Consider the following 18,868-nt stretch of genomic DNA (forward strand, 5'->3'; position numbering starts at 1 on the left):
AAAAAAACACAGCTGTGGATCATTCAGATAAAAACACAGTATTAAGAATCAAGGGAATGTAAACTTTTGAATGGGGTCATTTTTACACATTCAACTATTATTTTCTCTTGTGGACTATGTAAACATATTTTATGTGAAATATGTTATTCACTTTTGTAAAATAACTAACATTTAGCAGATTCTGAAAGGGGGGTGTAAACTTTTGACCTCAACTGTAATGAGTTTGTTAGTTAGTTAAAATTCCCATACCTTGTTCAAATTTCATGTTTTATTGAAAGACTCATCCCACCATAAATGTGCTCTGAGAGCTGACAAAAATACATCTTTATGGGTAATTTAATAAATTGAAAGATTTACAATTGCTTCATTGTATTACAAACTGCATAGGGTTTCTCTATTTAAAAAGACAGGGCGATGTCTAACATTCAAAACGGCATCATATCTCACACAGTACATAGTACTTACAAACAGATGAAAACCAGTGTAAAAATGTTTTCTCACCGTATCATTATTAACCATCATTCAATAAGAGATAATAAGCATTTTTTATTAGTGAGAAAAAAATAATACTTTAGATTAAAAAAAAGAAATGTAAAATACAAGAAGCATTTTTTAATTCTGAAGCAACAAACCCAAGCAAATTGCATTAAAAATCGGGCTCTGAGCAGAAAAAAAACATCACTAGTGCAAATAAGAAGTACAGAAGAGTTGAAACCTGTTAATACACAATACACAGAATTTAAAATATTACATTAAATACTCTTTCTCACATTCACCCAGAGAAGCAGAAATGTCCTCCTTTTGACCATTGGGCAGCTTCGTGACACTCATCAGTGCAACTATCTCCTGTTCTTTTTGTGACAGTGGCAGTGTTTCTGATTTACTGTAGTCTTCCTTGTGCGGTTCAGTTGTGATGTTTCTGCTCTGTCTCGGTCCGTACCACCTAGGTAAAGACTTACATTCAGTAAACTGAAGCTGGACTGCAATGTCTGATGATTGTGGTGAATTCACTCAATAAAAAAAATCTAACAAGCAAACTTACTTGTCTCTAGTAGCAATAGCAGCAAGTATGCACACAATGGCTCCAACAACGACACAGAAGGCAAAGATTATCAGCCAAGCTGTAGAAGAGAGAAAATTGTAGTTTTAATTGACAGATTTATGCTGTCAATTGAATGAAAAGTCAAGCAACTGGTGGTATCTGCAATGCAGTCACAGGAACTTACTAGATGGTCCATTCTCCTCTTGAATGGGTGCAGATGGAGGTAATTCTGCCACTTTCGCTGCGTCTGAAGAATATACATTTGTAATGAGACTTGATGACTTAACATATTGTATTATGTATTAACACCATTATAAAATTTACATAAACATACCACATGATTATATTAAATGTTAATATTAATTAAAATGTATCTCATTTATGTAACTACTGTCAGCTCCTATGGAAGCATGTTTTTGGCTAAAGGCTTGAGCTTGTTACAGCAGGATTATGGAAGCCCATTTCTGCCACTAAGTAAAATAATGACTTTTTAATCTCACAATTCTGACTTTATAACACGCAATTGTGAGTTATAAGTCAGAATTGTGAGATATAAACTTGCAATTAGCCCCTCCCCCCCTCAAAATTGGACTTTATAACTTGCATTTACAAAAAAAAGTTTTTATTTCGCAATTCTGACTTTATTTCGCGCAACTGTTTATATCATGCAATTTTGAGAAAACTTCTGACTTTATAACTCACAATTTTAAGTTTATATCACAATTCTGAGAAGAAAAAGTCAGAATTATGAACTGAAGAGTCTGCAAGAAAAAAGTTATCTGGCAATTGTGAGTTTAGGTCTTGTAATTTTGACTTTCATGTAATTCTGACTTTACAACTCACAACTGCGAGTTTATATTATGCAATTCTAAGAAAAAAGTCTGAAAAAAAGTCAGAATTGTAAGATACAAACTTGCATTTCCGAGAAAAAGATTTTTATCTCGCAATTTTGACTTTATTTCTTGCAATTGTGAGTTTATATCACGCAATTCTGTGAAAAAAGTTAGAATTGTGAGTTTACATCTCAAAATTTTTACCTTATAACTCACAATTTTGAGTTTATGTAACGCAATTCTAAGAAAAAAAGTCAGAAGCAATTCTGACTTCATAACTCTAAATTTTGAGTTTCTATCACGCAGTTCTGAGAAAAAAAAAATTGACTTTATATTACGCATTTCTGACAATATAACTCACAATTGCGATTTAATTTCACGTAATTCTCCGAAAAATTGTTCTTACTTTATATCATGCAATTCTGACTTTATAACACAATTTCGAGTTTACATCTCGCAATTCTGACTTTATAACACGCAATGGTGAGTTGTAAGTCAGAATTGTGAGATATAAACTCGCAATTAGTCCCCCCCCATCAAAACTGGACTTTATAACTCACATTTACAAGAAAAAAAGTTCTGACAGAATTGTGAGTTTATATTATATCACACAATTCTGACATTATAATCATGCAATTCTGACTTTATAACTCACGATTTCAAGTTTACATCACATTTCTAAAAAAAAAGTCTGAATTAGGAACAGAAGAGTCCGCAAGAAAAAAGTTATCTTGCGAATTGTAAGTTTATGTCTCGCAAATTTTGACTTTATATCATGTAATTCTGACTTTATAACTCGCAATTGCGAGTTTATATTTCAAAATTCTTACCTTATAACTCACAATTTCGAGTTCATATAACGCAATTCTGACTTAACTCGCAAATGTGAGTTTATATCATGCAATTATGAGAAAACAAGTCAGAATTGCGAGATACAAACTCGCATTTTCTCGCAATTGTTTATATCACGCAATTTTGACATAACTCGCAATTGTGAGTTTATGTCAAGCAATTCTGACTATATATCACATAATTCTGACTTTATAACTTGCATTTGCGAGTTTGTATCACAACTCTGACTTCATTTCTCAAAATTGTGAGTTTATATCTTGCAAGTTAAAATTTGAAATATAGTCATGAAATATTAAGTCAGAATTATGAGAAATATCATTGTGTGATATATAGTTGCAATTACTTCCATATAAACCAGGCACATATCTGCCACACAATTCTCATTGACACTATGGCCTTTATGATCCCCATCCAACCCCCAACAATATCCAACATTTAAGGGTCAGGATTTGTAAGGATATTTACCTTCAGGATTGATTTCCAATAATCGAGTTTTCTTTCCATTAATTGGAGTCTTCTCAATTTCATCTGGCATGGATGTACTCTGAGCTGCCTCTGTGGCAATGGCTGTTGTTGTGAATTGACTAGGCTCAGGATGTGCAAACAATCTCTCATTATCTGATCCCGATCCACTGCCCTCTGTATCAAAGAACAAAACACTGGGAGTAACAGAGGATGAGCTCTTTCCAAAACGGGGCTTGCTTGTTGGGACTTTGCTGTCTTCATTGTGTGTCACTGTAGAGGGTTCATCAAAAGCAGGCACAGGGGGTTTCTCATCAGCGTTGGCCTCGTCAGTTTTGGGGACAGAGGTATCTCTTTTTACTTTTCCCATTATCTCCTCCACATCTAGTAGAAAACCTTCAGTCTCAACCTCTGTAAGAATGTCTTCATGTGTTTTTTCACCTTCGTGAGAAAACAGATAAAGGATTAATGTGAATAAGCATAAATGTGTAGATGATACATCAGTGTTCTGCATTTCTGTGCTGATGCCAAAGCAAAATAATGTAGTGGAATGTTGAACCATGCAGATACTTTTCAACTGTGGTAGAGTGAATGGTTAAACAAGAAACAATAATGATGAAAGAATCGCTTCCAGAGTATTCAAATAAAATCAGCAACTTTTTTGTTCTTTCTTCATTGTGGTACTGCAGGTGCGTAAAAAATGCGTGAGGTCACAGAGATATGACTAATGCTTTGGGATAGGTGTGGTTGGATAATGAACAATGAAGTGTATGTCTGCCGCATGTCTTGCTTCTTCAGAATACACACCCCTCAACTCAAAAAGTAATGCGATTGCAGGGAATAGAGGGAACATACTTGCTGTGGCTGTGTTTTCATTGGTTAGGCCCTCAGAGTTCGTTTTACCAGTATCTTCACAGTTTAGTGATGCATCTTTAATGGAGGGGAAAAAAAGTCAGTAAGACAAAACCAGTTTATGGTATTTCTCAGTAAGAGAAACCCCATTTTCTTTCTACTCTCACCTGACGGGTTAAAGCAGTAGACATCAGAAAGATATTCTGCCGCTTCAGAACGAAAGGTGATCTCGGTGGAACTGGAGTCACAATTTGGACCATTAACGTGTGGGAGGAACATGACATTTTGTCCATCTATCCAGCCGTATCTAAACAAAGGTGTGGGGTTCATTTAAAAATTAAGTACTGCCATTAGGTAATATCAAAAGAAGTGCATTTATGTCTGAACACGTTATTTAGCTCCAGGCTAAGGCTATTGTGCATAGCCTGCTTTCTTTACCTGCACGTTCTCAAGCCTTTTTTATAAGCGTCATTGACCTGTTCCTGTGTTGCGAGTTTGTAACCTAAACTCTGACACAATTCCAAACCCTGTTGGAAAGTAAAAGAGTAACGGCTGGTTCCCTCAAAATGGAAAACACCGGCAAAGCCACATCTGTCACCGGAACCTGTCAAAAGGAAAAAATAATGTGAATATTCAAAGTCAGACGTTGTGTTTCTTGTATAATCACACTAATGATTCGTTTTCAAAATGAGGGCCAGATGTGTGTGTGTGTAACGGATGAGCAATTTAGCATGAGGTATCATTAGATAAATCTCTTAATGATTCATTGCATGTGCAGACGCACATCTGTAACACATCTAGGACATCTGTAATCCACTGACTTTGTAAATCACCTCTCCGTTTTGTCTTAAAATAACATGTTTAGACCAGCATGTGATTTAAAAGACATCAATTAGTGGAACAAGTGATATAAAGTGCACAGAAGAGGGAAAAAGTCAGTTTAATGTGACTATAAACTGCCACTAAATGGATTGAGACACTATTATAGCCTTGATTTCCAGACTGTCTTGAAATCCAAATACATTACTAAGTTTTACTAGGTTTTTCTTCCTAAAAATGATCAAAGAAACTTACTTCAAACTAAATGAGTTTACTTTTTTTTATTTTTCATATGCAAGAGAGTTAATTTTGTATCTTGATTTAAGAATGTTTAGATATTTGTACTGGAAAACATAAGAAAATACTAAGACATAAGCCATTTGCAGTGAAGTTAAAGTCTGAGAGAGGAGTCACACGAGGTTAAATAATTTAAGGAACTGATTGAAAGTATTATGTGTACAATAAACTTAAGCCATGGGTTGTACTGCAGAAAGTTCATTACTCCGGAATGCTATCTTATCTGTAGCCATACTCATATCAGTTAACACCTGTCAGATCTTAATTCCGTTCATAAAGATATGACGTTTATGTAATACAGCCTTAGGCCTTTATCTTAGGTTATATCATCTGAAATTTATCTACAGAGAACATCGTCAATGCACTAAAAGTAAATGGGAAAAAAAATGTATTCGCATTGAGCTGATCCTTATGATTACGTTTGCTATTATCTAACAGTCACTTAAAGTTCATTTTTAATAACACTAATAATTTAATAAAACTGTTAAAGATAATTGTAGCCAATCTAAATTTAACTATACATTTTTGTGTATTACAATGATGTGAGGTGTAAATTCACTTGTAGCATTTATAATGATTAGAAAGTTTATTAGAGGAAATGTGTGGGAACTTTTTGTTTTCCTCTATGAATCATTTCCCCTATCTCTAAAATCTCACAGATAACAGCAGAGGTCAGCTGAAATGGTCTCTTCAGATAAATCATGCGGTTTATAAACAGTCTTTGTTGGAGTCTCACAACTACCGTCATATCAGTATCACAAGTATGACCTCACCTCATTGTAAATGCACTTGACAAAGACTATACAGTAGGTAAAGGCACCCGCCACCAAAAGAAACTTTGAGATAAATAAGTAACACATTCACCATCACTCACCCTGAACCGGGGCTGCCTGAAGTAGAGCTGGTGATCCAGTAGCAAATACTGCAAGTAACAAAGTCCACATGTTCAGTGCTGTCTCATGTGCTGGATAAAGGGAAGTATATCTGGCCCTGAACCGGTATGGTCCTTAGAATGCTATGATCCTCCTTGAGTTTTTGTGATTTTCTGAACTCTAGGGATGTGCCTCACCTTTTTTATACTCTCAGACTAAAGTACTTGCTGACACACTCTGCGCAATGATGGGTGGTGCTTTGAAGAACACACCCTCGTCATTGTCTCTCACACTTCCTCTCTATCTGCGTCTGTGCAGCCAGCATTAACATGTCAGACACCTTTGCATAAATCACTTCAGAGAAAACCACAGTTTTGGTGACTTTCATGGAGTTACAGAGATTAGTCTGTTTATGTATACTGCAATTTTAGTATTGCTGCAAGTACATGTGTAGTAATTTGGCACTGTACTGCACAGTTTGCAACATTTCTGTGATCTAAATAAAATGATTCATGTTTTCAACTGGAGGAAGTCATTTACAGACAAAACATTGTATAAAATACTGGAACAACGTATTAAGTGCCTTTAGCTACTATGTACTAACATTTAAATTAATTGTTTGATACAATTCACTTTTTTGTTTTACTTATATTCTAAGAAAATCATATTTTATACATTAGGAGAATACTTACTATAATCTCACATATATTTTGCTTCAAAATGTCTTCATGTCTCTTAAATAAAATTTCTTTTGCAGTTGACTTTTTTTGGCATTTTTGCCTTTATTATGATAGAACAGATCAGACATGACAGGAAGCGAAGTGGGAGAGAGATGGGGGCGGGATGGGGAAAGGTCCTCGAGGCGGGATTCAAACACTGGACGCCTGGAGTGCAACGGCGCTGCATGTCGACGCACTGCCCACAAGGCTATCGGCGCCGACTGTAGTTGACTTTCTGAATGGAGTAAGTCTTGAGTTCAAAATAATGAATAAAAAAATGTAAAGATTATCTATATTTCTACAACCTAAATACCTTAGAAAAATAGGTTCAAATAAGAAACATATTTTGATTAGATAATCACAAATGTTCTAGAATAGGAGCGGTTAAATTGTGAAAGTGCACAGAATCCATATGTATGTAATTTCAATACCGTGGCCTTTGTGTAAATATTTAATGATGGCCATCTTTAGCTTGACTGTTGATGTAACACTTTACAATATAGGTCCATTTGTAACATTAAGATTGATAAATCTGTAGAATAGAAGTATTGTTCCTTGTTGGAGTGTTAATTTCTTTTTAAAAAATTGCTTTTGTTAACAATAATGAACTGTGAACTAACTGTAATGATCAATATATAATTAATATTAATATTTTTATTCATTTACAAAATATGGTTTAGTAGGCTACTTTTTATTTAAATAGTACAGCACTATTTATTTTCCATTCAGTAGCTATTTTAAAAGCTATCGGTTGATTAATCGGTATCGGCCAGTGTGGGCCAACCTAGCTATCGGTATCGGTAAAATCCAATATTGGTAGACCTCTGGTTCTGTTCCTGTTGTGCCAGCCTGAGTTCTCTATTTACTTTCTATGGCTGTACAGTCCCCACATGTTCTGTTTCTCCTCACATATTTAGGCCCTGAGATTTCCTTTGTTTATTGTACGACATTGGTTGTGTTAAGCTGGTTGTTTCCAGAAGTTATCTCCTAGTGTTTCCTCAGTGCTCAGTGTTTTTAATATATCCTCAGGCTTATGTATCTAACACATAACAAAATACCTCTTTTCCCTTCTTCAACCATGGACCTACCCGTTGTCCAACTCCTCTACCTCAAGCGTTATGGATTTGGCATGCCAAACATACAATCTGGACCATGCCTCCCAGGGAACGATCGCCAGGAGAATTTTCCCCGCATTCGTGGAGTGGGTGCTGGTGAACAATTCAGCGTTCACCATCAGCCTTGCGGAGAAGGATTTGACCAGCCCCACTCCAAATCCAGAGCCCACCCAGCTGGCTTGCCTGCACCTCACGAAGCTGTTATTTAAACCAATCATTGCGCCAGAGCTTAGCGGAGAGCCTGAGCAAGTGCGCAAGCCTATAACATCGCCTATCCCCGAGGGAGTACTGGTGGAGTACAAGGGCATGGAGGGAAGCCCTCCCCACACTCCTGACAGTGAGTTGATTCTAGCCTCTGAACTATTATTGAATATACTGAAAGATTTTGATCCCTCATTTCTCTCATCTCCTCTGGTTCCGAACAGCTTAGTCCTGTGTCATAAGTCCAAACATACAATCTGGACCATTCCTCCCAGGGAACGATCGCCAGGAGAATTTTCCCCGCATTCGTGGAGTGGGTGCTGGTGAACAATTCAGCGTTCACCATCAGCCTTGCGGAGAAGGATTTGACCAGCCCCACTCCAAATCCAGAGCCCACCCAGCTGGCTTGCCTGCACCTCACGAAGCTGTTATTTAAACCAATCATTGCGCCAGAGCTTAGCGGAGAGCCTGAGCAAGTGCGCAAGCCTATAACATCGCCTATCCCCGAGGGAGTACTGGTGGAGTACAAGGGCATGGAGGGAAGCCCTCCCCACACTCCTGACAGTGAGTTGATTCTAGCCTCTGAACTATTATTGAATATACTGAAAGATTTTGATCCCTCATTTCTCTCATCTCCTCTGGTTCCGAACAGCTTAGTCCTGTGTCTCCTGAATCTCCAGCATCTCCTGTGTACCCGCTGGTTACGCCCAACTTATTATCTACTACATCTCCTCAACCTCCAGTGTATCCTGAATCTCCTGCATCCCGGCTGGTTCCCCCTGCTCAGAATCTCCTGTGTAAGCCCCCCTTTCCTGCCTCCTCTTCCAGACACTGCGTGTATCTTAGCCTTGCATCCTCTGGTTCCTTTCAGTCCCTCAGTTCATTCTCTGTCAGCTCCATCCGAGTGCTCTGATACCCCTTTTCCACCAGCATGAACTGGGTGCTAATTCAGAGCCAGTGCTATTGCTGGTTCAGAGTTGGTTCGACTGGCAAGCCTTTTAAGAACTGGTTTGCCTTACCACAGGCTAGAGAGCCACCACAGAGCCAAGCCTTACATCACTGAATATGTCTCATCTTTCCTAGCAATGCTAGCATGGCAGCACCAAACACAAACTCACCAGACTTGCTTATGATACATCACCACACCATGACCGACACATCCTAAACAAGCCTAACATCAACAATGGCGGACATCGTGTTGCTACAGTGGGAAAAATAATTATTTGATCCCCTGCTGATTTTGTACGTTTGCCCACTGACAAAAAAAATTATCAGTCTATAATTTTAATCGTAGGTTTATTTTAACAGTGAGAGACAAAATAACAACAACACATCCAGAAAAACGCATTTCAAAAAAGTTCTAAATTGATTTATATTTTAATGAGTGAAATGAGTGAAAAGTATTTTAACCCCTATCAGTCAGCAAGATTTCTGGCTCCCAGGTGTCTTTTATACAGGTAACAAGGTGAGATTAGGAGCACTCTCTTAAGACCAAAGAGCTGTCCAAGGATGTCAGGGACAAGATTTGTAGACCTACACAAGGCTAGAATGGGCTACAAGACCATCGCCAAGCAGCTTGGTGAGAAGGTGACAACAGTTGGTGCGATTATTTGCAAACTAACTGTCGATCTCCCTCGGTCTGGGGCTTTGTACAAGATCTCACCTTGTGGAGTTTCAATGATCATGGTAATGGTGAGGAATCGGCCCAGAACTACATGGGAGGATCTTGTGAATGATCTCAAGGCAGCTGGGACTATAGAAAAGAAAACAATTTGTAACACACTACGCAGTGAAGAACTAAAATCCTGCAGCGCCTGCAAGATTCCCCTGTTTAAGAAAGCACAAAAAAGTGTTGTGGTCAGATGAGACCAAAATCAAGCTCTTTAGCATCAGCTCAACTCGCCGTGTTTAGAGGAGGAGGAATGCTGGCTATGACCACAAGAACACCATCCCCACTGTCAAACATGGAGGTGGAAACATTATGCTTTGGGGGTGTTTTTCTGCTAAGGGGACAGGACAACTTCACCGCATCAAAGGGACAATGGACGGGGCCATGTACCGTCAAATCTTGGGTAAGAACCTCCTTTCCTCAGCCAGGGCATTGAAAATGAGTCGTGGATTGGTATTCCAGCATGACAATGACACAAAACACACAGGCTCAAGAAGAAGCACATTGAGGTCCTGGAGTGGCCTGTCATCCCACTGGCTCTGCCAGGCTCCCTTATCCCTCTGGCTGTGCCTTGGTCAGTCGTTGACCTGCCTCTGGTACAGGATTTCACTCCGTTAGTTTTGCCGTCTCTCTGTTCCTCTTGCTCCGTTGGACTCCTGATTCCCTCTGGCTCTGCCTTTGTCCTCTGTCACTCCGGCTCCACTGCAGTCTTTCGGACTCTTGTCTCCACCTTGTTAACATGAGCCGTCAGCTCCATCGTGGCCCTTCAGGCCTGTGGTGTCACCCTGGCTCCTGCTCCTGGCTCTTTCCACTGCTATCTCCACTCTGGTCTTTCAACCCATCATCTCCCTTGGTTTCCTGCCTTCTGCCTGTTCTGCATCCTCCTCCAGAACCACCACCCTCCCATCTGTGTTGGACTGTTCTACAGCACAAGGACGCGCCTTCTGGGCGGGGGGAGTTTTGTCACATGTATATCTGGTTATGTTTTGTTTTGGTTTAGTTTGGTTTACTGTTCTGTTCCTGCCTTGCCTGGGTTCTCTAGTTAGTTTAATGGTTGTTAATTATTCTCCACACCTGTTCCGTTTCTCCTCACATATTTAAGCCCTGAATTTTCCTCAAGTATTGGTTGTGTTAAGTGTGTTATTTCTAGAAGTTATTTCCTAGTGCTTGTTCAGTGTTTAAATAATCCTTGTGCTTGTGTATCTAACATGTTACATCTATTGTCAAGGAGAGTATATTAATATCCCCTCAACTTTTGTGTATATTATTATGGTATTATGATTTTTTTTTCTGATTTTAATTCAAATAAACATTACAGTTTGAGTCCTTTCTCAAAAAAATAATATTTGGTTGGCCAGACATGGTCTGCCATTGAAGTGAGTCAAAATGGTAAAATTGTCAACTATGTTGTCTATTGAGAAAGCATATTGTTTTTTAATTTTCTTCCTGATGTGAAATGTACCATAAATATGCCTGCATGTAATTTCATGCATCGCTTATCCCAACTTTAAACCTAACTATACCATGAAACCTTTCCCTAACCTTACCTGTACTGCATCTCAATAGCAGCAAAAGTGTTTTGTAATACATGAATAGAGTAAGTACATTTTATTAAAAAAATGTAAAGAGGCTACATACTAAAGACAGCTAATATAAAGCAGAATGTATGTATACATTTGAATAAATATATTGTCTTTATCTTCTAAAATGAAAAAGGTAAGTATTAGGAGTAAATAGACTAGTTTGTAGTGAGGAGGGTGGCTTCAAATATTATGGTGAGTCAGTATGATCATGCTGTGGTGTGGCTGACTCAGGTGTGTGAAAAATTGCCTCGCCCTCATGTCTGCTGATACACGTTCACTTCCTGATTCAAGCAAGAGAAGAAAGTGAAGGTGGCTTGTAGGAGGTTATAACTTTTTTTCTCATGTTGGATCTTGTGGAACTTAAATAATAAACTATTGCATAACTTGGCAATTTCCTTAGCATTCTACCTATGACGTTTATCCAAAGCAGCATGAGTTTCAGTCACTGGAGGTCAATTCAATCTATGACGTTTGAACATATTGAGAAAGGGGGAATAGAATTTTTTTATCGTTCCAGGATGAAAAAAGGATATTTGTTTTTCTGGAGTTATCATTACATTATTAGTTAATGAAAGACCATGAGCTGCATGATTCTGCAAGTGGCCAATATCAAAATTGTGCAGAATAGGATTTAAAAAATCCCATTCTTGGGCTCAGTGTTAAGGCTGTGAACTACAAGTCCTCCGGATATAGTGCAGTCATGTTTTTACAAAAACACACTAATTTCTCTATTATATTTCTTAATGCACATAAAGTTCACTAAATGGATTTCCTAACAAAACGATCATGTAAACAATTCATATATAATAATAATTATCCAACAACCCGTTTCATTGAAATCTTACGTAATGTTACACAGAAATTACAGCTCTGCTGTATACCAGAAAGTGCCATCCATCAATTATAGCATCCGTGTTAGATAATTTATGTCTAAGTGTACAGTAGTGAACTGTATTACATTGTAATTTTGTTTCAACCTTAACAACACACATTTTTAATGCTACTCTGAACACAGCTGCACCAAAACAATGCATTAGGCTAGATACACAAGATTATTTTTCGGAAAACCGGAAAGCGCAATTGTGGCACGTGTATCATTGTGTGACATGTGACGCACATGTACTCACTTTCACACTGTGACACTGGAATACTAGATAGTGCTTGTCCAATAAAACAATTTTGGTAATCCCTACAAGGACAGCATAAACTGAAACTCTTGTGAGGACATAAATCACACTTTTTTATTGTATAAGCCCTGTTTATACCCTGTTTTGTACAATAAAATTGTGCATACCAACAGAAAGATAGAAAGAAAGAAAGAAAGAAAGAAAGAAAGAAAGAAAGAAAGAAAGAAAGAAAGAAAGAAAGAAAGAACAATGCATTAAAAGCCAGGGAGAGAAAACTTTAAATTTAATGTAAGTATGTAATGTAATACATGTAAGTATCCTCCGTAGATTTTGAAGGGCAGTACAAAAAAAAAAAAAAAAGATACTTAGGCAAAATAAGAAAAATGTACACATCCTCATTCCGTTCAAAAGTTTACACTCCCGGCTCTTAATGCATCGGTTTTCCTTCTGGAGCATCAGTAAGCTTTTGAACCCTCTGTAATAGTTGCATATGAGTCTCTCAGTTGTCCTCAGAGTGAAAAGATGGATCTCAAAATCATATGGTCATTGTTGGAAAGGGTTCATACACAAAATGCAGAAAAAAAAAAAAATCTGAAGGATTTTTCTGAAGCACAATGGGCAGTTTAACTGTTCAGGACAAACAAGGGACTCATGAACAACTAAACAACTAAAACAACTAAAAAAAAAAAATAAATAAAAAAAAAATGTGGATCATTTAGGTAGCAACACAGTATTAAGAATCAAGTGTATGTAAACTTTTGAACAGGGTCATTTTTATAAATGTAACTATTTTTTGTGGACTATATGTAAAGATTGTTTATGTAAAATATCTTATTCAGGTCAGTGCTAAATAACAAAATAACATGCATTTGGTATGATCCCTCTGTTAAAATAATTAACATTTTGCAGATTCTGCAAGGTGTATGTAAACTTTTGACCTGAACTGTATCTTTTGCACTGTTACATTTGGGACAAACACCTGTTATGTTGCTATTAATTATGTTTAATCATATGTGTGTACCTGTTTGACCATATTTTAACAGTTAACAGTTTGTATAGCTGTAAATAAAAAACAACAACAAAAGTCTATGTTCATATTTAGCGAACTAAGCAAACCATAGACTGTTAAAAAAAAGCAAGCGTTTGTGTGTGTTTTTTCATTTTTGACATGTACCTACCTTCTTTTTGTTGGGGGTCTTTTATCTTTTACAGATCTGCACTTCCGTCTTCCGCTGCAGCGCTTGCTGTTTGATCACGTGTTGGTTTGAGTTGTTTTGTGCCTCGAAACTAACTGGAATGTTAATTATAAAAGCTTGAGCCTTTTTCAGCATTGTTTTACCGTCTTTTTTCAGCGTGTTAACAATGTCGTCGATCGTGAGCACTGTACACACGGAGTGCAACGGAAAGGAAACTGGGGTAAAACTATAAATGTAACGTCCCAGTGCCTGGTGTTGTGGAGTCTCTAAAATACTCGATATTGTTTGTTTCTCAGAATCGAGACAGCAGCATTACAAATCTGATCAGGAGTGTGTGTTATGTGGGTAATCACTCAGTAACATATCTTATATTGTTGTTTAAGGATAAGGAACATCCTCGTGTGCTGATCCCAGAGCTCTGCAGACTCTTCTATCAGTTGGGCTGGGTGACAGGAACCGGGGGAGGAATAAGCCTGCGGCATGGGTTAGTCAAGGCACTTTGTTTGCACCATCAATAAAATCTACCTTGTTCTGCAATATTCACTTCATACATAGATTTTTGTTTCCTGCATAATGGTTAGAGCAATGAATCATAAAAGATTATGCCAAACAATTTATATTTGATCTTTGCTTGAATTTCAACATTTTAATGTTTTTCTTTTTTATTGTTAGTATTTTATAATAACATGTATAAATGGATGGTTGTGACAGAAACTTAAAATAAAATAAAAACAAATCTGTTTTAATTACTTACCCTCATTTTGTAAAAAAAAAAAAAAACCTGTTAGACTTTCTTTCTCAAAACACACATTAAAAGGTTTCTGATTCAAATAAAAGCTCAAGTAACCAAATCTTAAAATGTTCAAAAAAAAATGACACATGCCCAAGCTTTTTTGTGTACTATACATACTATATGTATGTGGATTGACCATTGCTTAGATTCAAATAAAAGCCTAAATTAAATCTGTTCATCGTGTAAAGCGATTGTAAACTTGTCACATTTGATTCAAAGTATAGCAAAAACAGTATAATTTTAAAATATTTTTACTATTTAAAATAACTTTTCTATTTAAATATTTTTTTAAATGTAATTTATTCCTGTGATGATATTATTAATATTATCAATAAACAGTTGAGTAATTTTTTTTCAGGATTCTTTGATAAAGAGAAAGATCAAAAGACCAGCATTTATCTGAAATAAAAAGCTTTTGTAACATTTTACACTATACCATTCAACAGCTTGGAGTCAGTATATAAAGGATGCTTTAAATTGATCAGAAGTGATGATAAAGACTTTTTATAACATTTATAATGTTACATAAGATTTCTATTTCAGATAAATGCTGTTCTTCTGAACTTTCTATTCATCAAGGAAACCTGAAAAAAATCTACTCAGCTGTTTTCAACAATGTTTTTCGAGTAGCAAATCAGAATATTAGAATGATTTCTGAAGAATCATGTTACTGGAATAATGATGCTAAAAATCAGCTTTGAAATCACAGGAATAAATTATGAAAATTTTAAAATATATTCAATAGACAACAGTTATTTTAAATCGTAAAAAAAAATATTTCAAAATCGTTCTATTTTTGCAAATAAATGCAGGCTTGGTGAGCCGTAGAGACTTAAAAAACATAAAAAAAATCTTACAGTTCAATAGTGTTTGACTGGTAGTGTACTTCTTCACAAGTTTTGGATTAAACCACTTGATTCATATGAATTCTTTATAAGATGCATTTATAACCTTTTTGGCTACCTGGATTTTCAACAGAGGGACAGAAACCTCTTAGGTTTCAATAAAAATATTTTAATTTGTGTATTAGAGATGAATAAGTCATACAGGTTTGGAACAACATGAAGAAGAGTAAATGATGATAGATTTCTAGGTGAATTTCCACTTTAATTCCCATATTTTTTTTTTATTTGATTTAATTTAAAACATCCATGTACCATGTCCTTGCAAATGTATAAAATGTAATGTCATGTAGAATTATTTCTTCTTCCAGTGAGCACATTTATATAGCTCCCTCAGGTGTTCAGAAGGAGAGAATACAAGTAAGTTTTATTTATTTATTTATTTTATTGTCATATGCACCACACAGCACTAGCTTATTGCTGCGTGTAATGAAATAACACCATCAAACTATCATTCCACTCCTGTTTATAGCCAGAGGACATGTTTGTGTGTGACATTGATGAGAAGGACATCAGTTGTCCACCTCCACAGAAGAACCTGAAGAAAAGCCAATGCACGCCCCTCTTCATGAACGCCTACACAATGAGAGGTACCTGTCCACACACAGTGGGTTGCTTCTGTTCTCTACTGTATTTACAATGATTGTTCTTTCTTTTTTTTTTTTTTTTACAGGAGCTCAGGCAGTTATCCATACACACTCGAAGTCTGCTGTCATGGCAACTCTCTTGTTTCCTGGCAAGGAATTCCGCATCACGCATCAAGAGATGATCAAGGGGATTCGAAAAGGAAACTCTGGTACAAACTACAGGTTGTACTTGGTGTTAAAATGCTTAACTTATGTCATAGTATTTCATCCAAAAACAGAACAGTTCTAATGATAATGCGTTTACTTTACTCTTTGCATGTGTTTTGACTCAGGTATGATGACACTCTAGTTGTTCCAGTTATTGAGAACACACCAGAGGAAAAAGACTTGAAAGAGCGCATGGCTCGAGCCATGGAGATGTACCCCGACTCCTGCGCTGTTCTCGTCCGCAGACATGGGGTCTACGTGTGGGGAGAGACCTGGGAGAAAGCAAAAACAATGTGAGCTGTAGGAAATGAAATCAAAGATAGGCTCATTGGAAATACGTGGCTCTATATACATTTCTGTAAAACTGAACGTCAGGGGTGCAAACTTGTCACTTTTCGGTGAAATTCACCATTTTCACCTGGAAATAGGTCATTCGAAAATCATATTCATATTTTGTAAAATTTCTAATGTAAATATATCTGAATTACTGTAAATAAACTCAATTTTTGATTAGTAATATACATTATTAAGAACTTCATTTGGTCAACTTTAAAGGAGTAGTTCACTTTCAGAACAAAAATGTACAGATAATGTACTCACCCCCTTGTCATCCAAGATGTTCATGTCTTTCTTCCTTCAGTCCTAAGGAAATAATGTTTTTTGAGGAAAACATTTCAGGATTTCTCTCCATATAATGGACTTCTATGGTGCCCCCGAGTTTGAACTTCCAAAATGCAGCTTCAAAGGGCTCTAAACGATCACAGCCGAGGAAAGAAGGGTCTTATCTATCAAAACGATCGGTTATTTTCTAAAAAAAAAAAAAAAAATTACAATTTATATACTTTTTAACCTTAAAGGCTCCTCTTGTCTAGCTCTGTGTGTACTCTGTTTAGAGATTAAAGAGTATATCAATTGTAAATGTTTTTAGAAAATAACCAATCGTTCCGCTAGATAAGACACTTCTTCCTCGGCTGGGATCATTTAGAGCCCTTTGAAGCTGCATTTAAATTGCATTTTGTAAGTTCAAACTCTGGGGCACCAAAGAAGTCCATTATATTGAGAGAAATCCTGAAATGTTTTCCTCAAAAAACATGAACATCTTTGATGACAAGGGGGTGAGTACATTATCTGAACATTTTTGTTCTGAAAGTGAACTACTCCTTTAAAGGCAATTTTCTTTTTAAATATTTTGGGTTGGTTTAGTTTGTCACCTTTTTCACCCCTGAGTTTGCACCCCTGCAATCACTGCAGTTTCCAGTTGAAATGAACACGATAGGCAGCAAAACTCCAACAACTTTTATTCCTTTTCACACAAAGTATGATTTACAGGTACAGAGTTTTGATTAATTAAGCCAAATGTTCCAATATTATGCAATGACTACAAAACAATTCTAACATTCTGCGCAATTTGAAAAGTGATACTTTTACACGTTGTCGACACATACAGCTTTATATGCATGACTTTTCTAATTCAGTAGGTTTGTTTGGTAGCTAAATGAAAAGCTCTAGTACAAACCCCATGAAACTACGGTCGACAAAACAGCTCAAATCCGCATAAGGAAGTTAAATTGCACAGCTGCATCAGCAAATGTGTTTTAATATCGCTTTTGCATTTGTTAGCATTATCGGGTAGGTTTAGGGTTGGGTTTGGTGTAGAGGATATTTCCAACGTGATTAAACTTTAGCGACACTCTCAGATATTTGAATTTTAAACAACCGCAATACGTACCTCAAGCAGCGTGATAAAAACGCCAGTACCAACGTAACAAATGTGTCAGGGTCACGTATTGATTGTGTGTTTAGTGCCACTCTGTGGACATTGCACTTTGAAACTACTGTGAAACATGCAGTAAGGTATGTAATCACGGTGTTGCAGAAATTTATATAGAGGCATGTTTTTTCATGAGCCTGGGTTGAATGAAGTTTACACCTCATGGCTGTATTTTGTTAATGTATACATTATTTAATCATCTTTTAAATCTGTATTATGTTTCAGGTGTGAATGTTATGACTACTTATTTGACATAGCTGTGCAGATGAAACAAAGCGGCCTGGACCCTTCTGCTCTTCCCACTGAAGAAAAAGGCATTGTTTGATACATTTCAGTCTGTAAAATTATTAAATGATACTACTATTTTTAAAATAATACATGCTTATTGCGCTTTGTTTTTGAAAATGTACAGTTCAGTATTTGCAATTAAATGTTTTGATGTTCACAACAGTATTCTTTTCAATGTTTTTACAAAGTTAAATGTCAATTACCTGCAGACGGAATGAAATGTAAGAATGCTGATTAGAATGGCAGTCTACAACATTCTGAAACTAATTAATGCCATTCTTCTTTTCGTGTGGATGTTTTGATGCTTAGCAACAATGGCATCATAATGTCATGATTAGCATTTGTTGACTAGTTCGGCAGCTGCTTTTATTAAAATGAAGTAGCTTTAAAATAAATGTGCTGATAAGCTGTTATAACTGTATATTGAAAGAAAAAACTACAATAATAATTCAGCATTTCTAAGCTATATCCAGTTAAAGAATTATAAATACTGTTTTTATCTTTCATTATTATTTCATTATACAGTACCTTCAAAGTGTGGGGTTGTTAAGATTTGTACATTTTTTTGACAGAATTGCTCTAAGGCTGCATTTATTTGATTAAAAATACAGGAAAACAGTAATATTGTGAAATATTACTATAATTTAAAATAGCTGTTTTTTGTAATATATTTTAAAATGT

The 18,868-nt window shown here is 36.4% G+C and overlaps 2 protein-coding genes across 2 annotated transcripts; one reads left to right on the forward strand and one right to left on the reverse strand.

Annotated features, from left to right (window-relative positions):
• Positions 1 to 250: 250 nt before the first annotated feature.
• LOC141331905 (uncharacterized) lies at positions 251 to 6,193 on the reverse strand. The gene is made up of 8 exons (XM_073836948.1): positions 6,032 to 6,193; positions 4,480 to 4,645; positions 4,209 to 4,348; positions 4,045 to 4,119; positions 3,193 to 3,630; positions 1,227 to 1,289; positions 1,043 to 1,121; positions 251 to 943 (listed from the first exon to the last, which is right to left on the reverse strand). The coding sequence occupies exons 1-8, from the start codon at positions 6,099 to 6,101 to the stop codon at positions 748 to 750; spliced, it is 1,227 nt and encodes a 408-aa protein (XP_073693049.1). The 5' UTR covers positions 6,102 to 6,193; the 3' UTR covers positions 251 to 747.
• A 7,493-nt stretch (positions 6,194 to 13,686) lies between these two features.
• Positions 13,687 to 18,577, forward strand: LOC141331906 (methylthioribulose-1-phosphate dehydratase-like). The gene is made up of 7 exons (XM_073836949.1): positions 13,687 to 13,859; positions 14,023 to 14,123; positions 15,646 to 15,694; positions 15,807 to 15,924; positions 16,008 to 16,143; positions 16,254 to 16,421; positions 18,125 to 18,577. The coding sequence occupies exons 1-7, from the start codon at positions 13,806 to 13,808 to the stop codon at positions 18,222 to 18,224; spliced, it is 726 nt and encodes a 241-aa protein (XP_073693050.1). The 5' UTR covers positions 13,687 to 13,805; the 3' UTR covers positions 18,225 to 18,577.
• The last annotated feature ends 291 nt before the right edge of the window (positions 18,578 to 18,868 follow it).

This window comes from Garra rufa, chromosome 3 (assembly GCF_049309525.1).
Source record: "Garra rufa chromosome 3, GarRuf1.0, whole genome shotgun sequence".
In the NCBI taxonomy this organism is placed as follows: Eukaryota; Metazoa; Chordata; class Actinopteri; order Cypriniformes; family Cyprinidae; genus Garra; species Garra rufa.

Excerpts from the sequence above, each read along its gene's own strand:
- LOC141331905 (XM_073836948.1), bottom strand. The coding sequence starts at position 6,101 with ATGTGGACTTTGTTACTTGCAGTATTTGCTACTGGATCACCAGCTCTA. Across the intron at positions 4,646-6,031 it reads TCAGGCAGCCCCGGTTCAGG|GTTCCGGTGACAGATGTGGC; the intron begins GTGAGTGATGGT and ends TCCTTTTGACAG. Across the intron at positions 944-1,042 it reads GCTATTGCTACTAGAGACAA|GTGGTACGGACCGAGACAGA; the intron begins GTAAGTTTGCTT and ends GTCTTTACCTAG.
- LOC141331906 (XM_073836949.1), top strand. The coding sequence starts at position 13,806 with ATGTCGTCGATCGTGAGCACTGTACACACGGAGTGCAACGGAAAGGAA. Across the intron at positions 15,695-15,806 it reads TTCAGAAGGAGAGAATACAA|CCAGAGGACATGTTTGTGTG; the intron begins GTAAGTTTTATT and ends TCCTGTTTATAG. Across the intron at positions 16,422-18,124 it reads TGGGAGAAAGCAAAAACAAT|GTGTGAATGTTATGACTACT; the intron begins GTGAGCTGTAGG and ends ATTATGTTTCAG.